The sequence below is a fragment of the Pieris rapae genome, chromosome 3, assembly GCF_905147795.1.
Source record: "Pieris rapae chromosome 3, ilPieRapa1.1, whole genome shotgun sequence".
Taxonomy (NCBI): Eukaryota; Metazoa; Arthropoda; class Insecta; order Lepidoptera; family Pieridae; genus Pieris; species Pieris rapae.
This window is the reverse complement of record NC_059511.1, coordinates 5,644,858-5,653,216: the sequence shown is the minus strand read 5'-3', so window position 1 is coordinate 5,653,216 and position 8,359 is coordinate 5,644,858. Positions and strand designations below refer to the sequence as shown.

The 8,359-nt window shown below is 32.1% G+C and overlaps 2 protein-coding genes across 3 annotated transcripts; both read left to right on the top strand.

The window, feature by feature from the left end:
• The first annotated feature begins 343 nt into the window (after positions 1 to 343).
• LOC110993253 (ribonuclease H2 subunit A) lies at positions 344 to 3,394 on the top strand. 2 transcript variants are annotated; one of them, XM_022259436.2, is made up of 5 exons: positions 344 to 772; positions 872 to 1,101; positions 1,552 to 1,695; positions 2,219 to 2,366; positions 3,000 to 3,394. In XM_022259436.2, exons 1-5 carry the CDS (start codon positions 628 to 630, stop codon positions 3,269 to 3,271), a joined length of 939 nt encoding a protein of 312 aa, XP_022115128.2. In that variant the 5' UTR covers positions 344 to 627; the 3' UTR covers positions 3,272 to 3,394. The 2 variants fall into 2 exon arrangements, with proteins under 2 accessions (XP_022115128.2, XP_022115129.2); XM_022259437.2 differs by having other exon boundaries at positions 666 to 779.
• A 654-nt stretch (positions 3,395 to 4,048) lies between these two features.
• On the top strand, positions 4,049 to 5,435 carry LOC110993254 (COPII coat assembly protein SEC16). Its single transcript, XM_022259438.2, has 3 exons — positions 4,049 to 4,892; positions 4,965 to 5,100; positions 5,310 to 5,435. The coding sequence occupies exons 1-3, from the start codon at positions 4,136 to 4,138 to the stop codon at positions 5,329 to 5,331; spliced, it is 915 nt and encodes a 304-aa protein (XP_022115130.1). The 5' UTR covers positions 4,049 to 4,135; the 3' UTR covers positions 5,332 to 5,435.
• The last annotated feature ends 2,924 nt before the right edge of the window (positions 5,436 to 8,359 follow it).

Genomic DNA, 8,359 nt, shown 5'->3' with positions numbered 1-8,359 from the left:
GACTCTCAAGTTCTCGTATTTTTTCGAGGAGCTGAATAGCATTAATATTTTTAAAAGGTCTTCGTTGATAATTATGTCCATGTCTGCCAGTTTGTTAACTATATCCATGAATTTTTTTTTAATTACTTTGTATTTCATGTCCATCTAATTTAGTTAGTATTAGTTGTTTCTTGGTCTTGATGTAGGGTTTATGGCCACTTATAAATCTGAAATGATACTTAAAATCAAATGAATTAGTCTGTTTTAGTAAAAAAATTGCTGTAGTTTTGCAAGTTCTTCATGCGGCTTGTTGGTAACACTAGGCTCTGTGGTAATAATATTTACCATAGAATAAAATACTCCGACGAGTTTTTTACTCATATATTTAATATTTAGTATTTACCCTCCAAAATTAAAGAAGTGAGTGTAATATTAAGTAAAATAATTCCATTTTCCTCACGCTTAAAAGCAAAGCAGTCTAATTCATCTAGCGCTACAACTTCTTTCAGTTTTATTTAAATTTACCTAAATTATTATCATAAGGATCTTTTACATTTTATAGTGTACTTCTTTCCCGTTTTCTAAGTTGGTACAAAGTGGTTTTTAATGTAAAAATTTAAAAAGTTAAACAATCGTTTTAAATTCATAATGAATTCGTTGGTCGAATTACAGGATTTTATAAAATGTAAAGATAATTCTGTAAAGTTTTTAAATCATTCGGAGGTTCCTTTAGTTTGTCAAAGTGAGCCATGTATGTTGGGAGTAGATGAAGCTGGTCGTGGACCAGTATTAGGTAAGAAGTTAGTACTTCTTATTATGTAATGTATTTATATGGTCAGTAGTTTAATTTACAGGGGAATCTTCATCAAAATTAAATTTTAAATTGTTTTAGGACCTATGGTGTATGGAATAGCTTATTGCCCAATAAACCAATCTAAAGTTTTAAAGTCTCTTGGATGTGCAGATTCCAAGGTTTTGACAGAAGAAAAACGGGATGAAATCCTCGTACATATGCTAACTGAAGATGAAGCAGTTCAGAATATTGGCTGGGCAGCAGAAATAATATCTCCTAATTATATTTCAAATTCAATGTATAGAAGAGCTAAACACTCTTTAAATGAGGTATTAGCTTTTGAAATGTTTAATTATACAAACTCATTGAAAACTTGTCATGGAAAAAAGTTCTACAAGTAGCAGTAGCATGCAAGTAACCAATATATATTCCTCTGTTAACCTTGATTTACAAACTGTGTCCTACATCTTTTAAGAGTAGCATATTTATAAATTGTAATATGCATATAAATTAAAATCTTACTAATGCCATTTTGTTCTCTTACCCTGTGATTGATTGTTTGTTGCCACTACACCAGATTTGAATAAAGTATTCTGACTAAACTTATTAAAAAAAAATTGAGCTATGTTACTGTTTAGACTAGTTACTCATGGTACACATAACTGAGAAGTAGTAATAACAAACATTACTTATAAGTTTGGCAAAGTTAACTATTTAGGATACTACCAGCTCAGAACTACATAAATAATTAAAAATTTATTAGCAGTAAATAATTTCAGGTCTCAATGAATTCAGCAATAGGTCTTATAAAGAAGGTAATTGATCAAGGTGCAAATATTCAAGAGGTCTATGTGGATACTGTAGGTCCACCAGAGAAGTATCAAGCAAGGCTGTCTGATATCTTTCCAGAAATTAAAATAACTGTGAGTAGTTAAAAAACAAATGTTAAACACTTTACAAATATTTCAAATTAACCATCTATATAAAAACTCAGTCTCACCGACTTGTAAATAGATATAGAAATGGATTTATTTCAGTTAGCAAGCAAGAAATATATACCTAAGTTACATTTAAAAATAAACCTTACTGATTTTATATAAGATTAGAAAGGCTCTAATCTTATATATTAAATAAATTTCTATTTAAATATTATTATAATATCCTTAGTTCAGTTTTTTGATTGGACATGCTAATGTCTGTAACTACTATTTTTTTTATGTAACTGTTTAAAGTAAAAATTGTTTCTGTCTATTTATTGAGGATCTCTACACTAGATCACACCACTAAATAAGGGCCGATAAATCTCTAAAGCCCTACTAAACTAAAAAACAGGTGTATAAGACAGCCATCCACAGTCACTCTTACTGCCTTGCTAATTGCTGGCCTTATTGCTACACATTTTTTTGAAGGTCCCTGATATATTAACTTTGATAATACATCTTTCAGGTAGCCAAAAAGGCTGATTCCATATATCCGATTGTATCAGCAGCTAGTATAGTAGCCAAAGTGACAAGGGACCATGCTTTAAAAGTATGGCAGTTTCGTGAAGGACTTGACTTAGATTATACACAGTTTGGCAGTGGATATCCTGGAGGTGAGTACTGAATAATGCAAGTTTTAACACATAGCAACTGTCCGTAATTGCTATGTGTATACAAATAGTATAAAGAAAAATGCTTAGTTTTGATAATTTAAAAATTAATTATTTTAAAATCTTAAATAAAAGATTGACATTAAGAGTCAGAACTGTGTTTTAAGATAAAACACATTATTTGGTGTACATAAAAAAATAATCATTGTTTTAGAGATCTTAAAAATATAAGGACTATGAATAAATGAAATGACGCCAAACGCCTCACGCCTCTTTCCACAGACTAGTCTTGATTGGCTATATTACAAGAACCAATAATATTATTGTCACACATGGATGATGATATTATCTGTAGACATAAATAAGTATTAATACATTTTTTAAACAGATTTTGATTACCGCTAAAATCAAAGGTCCTGTCTCAATATTGTGTTGCCAATAAAATACTTCAGTTAATTTACTTGACATATGAGGCCATAAGTTCATGATAACTAGACATTCTATAGTTATTGTCTTATTTGAAAAAGCTGTCTGTTCCAATAGATATCTGACAATAAATAGATATATTAACAGTTTTTTTTAATATTAGATTGGAATATCTATATGACCTTTTGAAGCAAAAATCTTTTATTACAGATCCCTTAACAAAAAAGTTCATACGAGATCAAATTGATCCTGTATTTGGATATCCATTGTTAGTCAGATTTAGCTGGTCGACAGCAGAATTGATGTTACAAGAAAAAGCCATTAGTTGTACCTTTGAAGAAATAGATGAACCAACAAAAAAATCGCCTATGTGTAAAGCAATAAACACATTTTTCGCCCCAAAGTTAGAAGGGGTTAAGAAAAGGAAGAAACACAAATTTTTCGACGAACGATATTTGACTATGGGTAATGCGTTTGAATAAATATGAAAATACAGGAATTTACCGAATTTTGCTTTTACCTTTTTAAAAAATAAAGTATAAATAAGAATGTTATTTTCATATGCAAGTTGAATTATTGTGTAAATAAATAATTATGAAATCTTTCATCAGTTTTATTTAATCAAATTCCCACTAAAGCTGTAATGATTTGCGATTTACAATGACGAAGTGAAAATGCATTTAAGTAGTAGAAATCAGCAAATTTTAAATGCATTAATGCCACCGACGTGTCGTATAATTTTCCATAATATGGGGTGGATACATAAATTTGTCGCTTTGGACTGCTTCCACATTCCTTTTCATTGTTTTGAACGCGTCGTGACTTGAATTTTCATGCATTACATAGTCTTAGATAATGCTCTAAAACCATAAATCTTTTCGAATATGTAGTTTTATTCTGGTCAGGTCTCTATTTTATTAACAGTTTAACGACGGAAACATTTTGGTAACATCATTCTTGCTTAGGTAATTCTAACAAGACAAATTTGCCAGATTATGCAAGGTTATAAGAACATGACCTAAGATACTTTCACAACCATTAAGGTCTATTAAGGATTTCTTTATGCGTCGAAAGCATGGGGCTCATCCAAGAAAGGTTAGTTCGGGGCGGGCGCGTGCCTTACGGTCGCATTAGTATGCGCGGGGCAACGTATGCACCTACTTACCATGAGCAATGCGGAACGCACTTGGGGTCACTTGGAGAATTTAATTGTGTTCCATTATCATATTTAGGTTCTTTTACGGTAAGTCAAAAGTGAAAACGAATGGTCCTCCAACTCGATTGTCATTCGTCAGTCGCGATCGATGGAGACAACTTCTTCTAAACAGTAGCTCGCTAATACCAAAATGACTCTATTTCGGTATTGTATTGTCTTAACTGTTTGCGCGTGTGCCTCAGCAATCGTTGGTCCGATAGCCAATGGTACAAAGAGTGTTTCGAAAACTGATACATATCTCGACGCATACTCGAAAACTCGAGTCGAAGCTGAAAAAGCGAAACAGAGTGTTGTTATAATAACAGCTAAAGATGGCGAAAAGAAGATTTCTAATCGAGATGATAGTTTCTCCGGGTACGATTATACGCCTTCGTACTCAAGCAGCGACAGTTACAGTTCATCAGGACCTTCTAACTCCTACGTACCGCCGTCAAGTTATGGCCCTCCTGTAAAGTTCGAATCGGACATCACCTACAGTTCTCCTCCGAACACATATGGACCGCCAGCATCAAACTATGGTCCTCCAGCCCCAAATTATGGTCCTCCAACAGCCAGCTACGGACCCCCATCACCTTCTTACGGGCCACCCGCACAATCTTATGGTCCACCCGTGCATAAGCCTTATCCACCAATATATGGACCACCAAAACCGTCCTATGGAGTTCCCTACACGGCCCCAGGCTTTGGATTCTTCGACAAACTATCTCTAAAGTTGGATATTCTGACGATTGCAAAGCTAATGCTTAAATTCCTGATTTTCAAGAAAATAGTGACCATGATAGCAGTAGTTTGCATGTTGTTAGTGATCCCCAAGTTGATATCTTTTAAGAAAGACAAAGGGGGAGATAACGGAGATGAAGACGAACGCAAATTTGGCAGTCGAAACTGTAAGTATATTTAGCGATTGAGTTCAGGAATTCAAGTGATATTTGTAATCATTTAATGCAATTTATTTTCAGTATTGGAGTTGACGTCAGCACAGCAACTCCTGGAGAGGGCAATGTATGTATACGGCAGCCAGCAACCGACTTGCGGAGTCACGTGTCGTGTGAGAAGGGTCCTGGATGACATATACGAATTTGAACCATATTCCAGGTAGGTTAAGACTTAATTTCCGAACCACGATGTCTTCCTGTGTTATAGCAAAAGTTTGCAAACAAATGCTATAGTTTAAATATTTAAATTAAACTGTAATTCTACATAGTAACTGACACGTGTTAGCAAAGTTTATAAACATTAAAGGCTATATATTTTTAGATGGCTATTTAAATGTATCCTTAATAATATAGGTTTATTTATTTCAGGCTTGGCAGCAGGGATATCTAAGCAAATAAGAAAAAGTTGCTCGTGCCATTATAGTTACACTCCTAAATTATTTATTTATTGTATAATTCATAAGGTAATGGACTGAATAAACCATTTAATTTTTATTTCGTGTTTGTTGATCGTGTCCTAATTGAGTGTTCGTTTAATAATTTGAACGCATTTCTGACTAATTTAGGTTATGGTGTACACGATTCGAAAAGTGCACGCCTAATTAGCACTCTGATTAAATTTTTTGTAACTGTTTTATGATAATTTTGATTAATTTTTGTGTATTCATGACACAGTTTTTGAATACATCTCATGAAATTATTAACCGTGTTATTATAAAATACCATAGATAACCTTCATCGCCCAATGAAAAATAAAATATTTTATTTAAGAATCACTTCGTAATATAGGTGAATGTACAAACAAAATGTAATAATTTCGTTACATACGTAATAAAAATGGTAATTGATCAGTTTCATATTGAATTTGCTTATATGAAAAAGGTTAAACTGATTGTACAACTTTTCCTTTATGTTAATTGCATCCGAGTTCAATTATTACGATTAATCGTATTTAGAAATTATTTATTGCTATGAACGTAGTTAGTTAGTTTCTTTATATTAAAATAACATTTATCGACCGGTTACAGCTAAACATTTTTTTATTAATAAATCTTATAAGGTCATAATCAATTTAACCAAAACATGTTTTCTACGTAAGTATAAGATTTCTAGAACAGTTTAAAGGTTACACAATTTTAAAAACAAAACGATAATTATTACAATAATTTGTCTATTTTAATATTGAAAGGTATAAGTATATATTCTGGTCGCGTGCGTGTTCTGCAGAAGGTACGGGGCATTGCACACATTTCTGATATTTAGGGTTAGAAGACACGACCTTGAGATGTGCATCACCACTACGCTAATGCTCTATTCTGCTCTCATAACGAAGCGTTTAATACAAAAATCTTTTCACTGTTAGTTTCACTTCTTTCGGTGAAATTGCACTTTCCCTCTATCAAGATTGGGATCAAAGACCGAGGATTTAAACAATGCTACGCACAGTACCGTATGTCACCTTCGGAGAATACTAATGAAGATGTTTCTTTCCTTAACGTAGAAATTGATTGACAGCTTAAATTTATTTTTTAAATTTGTTCTCAAACGAAATAAACTTACATTTTATGCGTTTGTTGAAGAATAATTGTTACCTCCACTTTTAGTATTCTTTTCGAGGTTCGAATAAAATTAAAACTTTGTTTCGGTACTGTACAACCGTATATAAAAACAGTGTATTTTTAATTACATACATATACAATATATATTCTATATTATTCTAATTTCTATAAAACCTAAAAAAATTGTTGTTTATTTTAGTATAACTATGAAAGACAAATAAAGTTCAAGCTCGCGTTCACGGCAAAGTAAAAAGAATTGGGCCAGAACTTCCTGGAATAATTAAGAACTTAAAATCTTTATCCTTATTTCAATTGAATAATGTTGGACGTGTTATGCCTTTTGTTACTTGCTAGAGGTAATTTAAGCCAATTCAGGCAATTGAGAGTTCACCCCATACATCATCCGAATGTATTAATAACGTAAGCGTTACGTCTTAATAAAGCAAGCTGATAAGAGGAAACAACTAGGACTTAAAAAGAAGATTTTAGGTAATAGTATAGCAATAATACATTTTTTTTGGAAACCTTTGTTGGCGTATTTAGCACTAAACGTAATTCGAACATAGTCAGTTGGAGTAGTTCGTAGTGTTCATATGTAAGTATGTAATAGATTAACTAATTTAGTATTTATCTTTTTTAAATTTAATTAAATAAATTTTGTTTTTCTATTCATACATGGACTATTTACAAACATGTACCTTCAAATGCAAATAAGCAAGTACGTAATGAATTTATTCTAAATGGTGGATGGATTTATTAGTAAAAATATATTAGATATAATAACCATAATAAAAAATTTATGACAACTCAAGATAAATACTTTGTTTAATTAATATACAGATACTTGAAAGTTTAAGTACAACTGTTGTTATATTATGTGAGAAATTATGTCGTCTTAGAATGAAATTAAATCATGAGTTATATTTGCCTAATACTAGACTCGACTCAAATCGACTGCGCGTATCAAACAGAAAGCTACACAGAATAATATACTTGACTATAAAATAAATTGTAACCCATAAAGAGTACAGCCCTTTTGGGTCGCGTCATTAGATTTTAATTATGCCTAATTCTAGAATATGCAAAAAGGAATCTTTTCCGAGGTAGCTGAAAGTTATGGATGTAATAAAACACATCTTTTAATATACATTTGAGAGTGCTTATTTATAAACGATCCTGTCCTTGATATGTCTATGAAGTTTTGATGGATGAAGCATCGATCCAATTTACTGCCTATAAATACGGGCTAAAAGAGGATGTTGATGCCAAGGGAATATTTTCTACCAATAATGCACGTTCGCTTAGATTGTCAATTGTTTAACGGAGGAAGTACTCAATTTTAAGGTATTTCGTAACTGTAATTGGTGAGGCTACGAAATTCAATGCTAAGCTATTATGACGTAAAGACTATGGACAATATACAAAAGAAAACAAAACAGAAATATTTATTCATATAGGTAACATAATATACACTTATCTACGTCAAAAAAAAAAAGAAATATACATTAAATTAAATGATTCTAATTTTACATTTACTGCCAGTTCTCAAATCAAGGGCGTAGAAAGGAAGAGAAGAACTGGCAAACTCTCCGCCACTCTTTTTAATCGCCAAGTTTTTTTTACACAATGTTTGTAAGGAGTACACACGTACACACGATGGTAGTCTAATATATATCTTATTTTGGGAATGTTTTTTTCAGGAAACACTTGAAACAAACCTAAGCACCGAAGGAAATTTTCTTTCCATAAAGAGATTCCACGTCGCCACAACGGTGCGGGCGAGCATTGTCTTCCATAATAATGGAATCTTCCTTAAGTTCCATCCTTCCATCCGATAATTAAATTAACGGATATCGACCT

What these genes read in the sequence shown, in the direction of transcription:
- LOC110993254 (XM_022259438.2), top strand. Translation starts at nt 4,136, where the DNA reads ATGACTCTATTTCGGTATTGTATTGTCTTAACTGTTTGCGCGTGTGCC. An exon ending in CAAATTTGGCAGTCGAAACT is followed by an intron (nt 4,893 to 4,964) that starts GTAAGTATATTT and finishes ATTTATTTTCAG; the next exon opens with TATTGGAGTTGACGTCAGCA. An exon ending in GAATTTGAACCATATTCCAG is followed by an intron (nt 5,101 to 5,309) that starts GTAGGTTAAGAC and finishes TATTTATTTCAG; the next exon opens with GCTTGGCAGCAGGGATATCT.
- LOC110993253 (XM_022259436.2), top strand. Translation starts at nt 628, where the DNA reads ATGAATTCGTTGGTCGAATTACAGGATTTTATAAAATGTAAAGATAAT. An exon ending in CTAAACACTCTTTAAATGAG is followed by an intron (nt 1,102 to 1,551) that starts GTATTAGCTTTT and finishes AAATAATTTCAG; the next exon opens with GTCTCAATGAATTCAGCAAT. An exon ending in TTCCAGAAATTAAAATAACT is followed by an intron (nt 1,696 to 2,218) that starts GTGAGTAGTTAA and finishes TACATCTTTCAG; the next exon opens with GTAGCCAAAAAGGCTGATTC.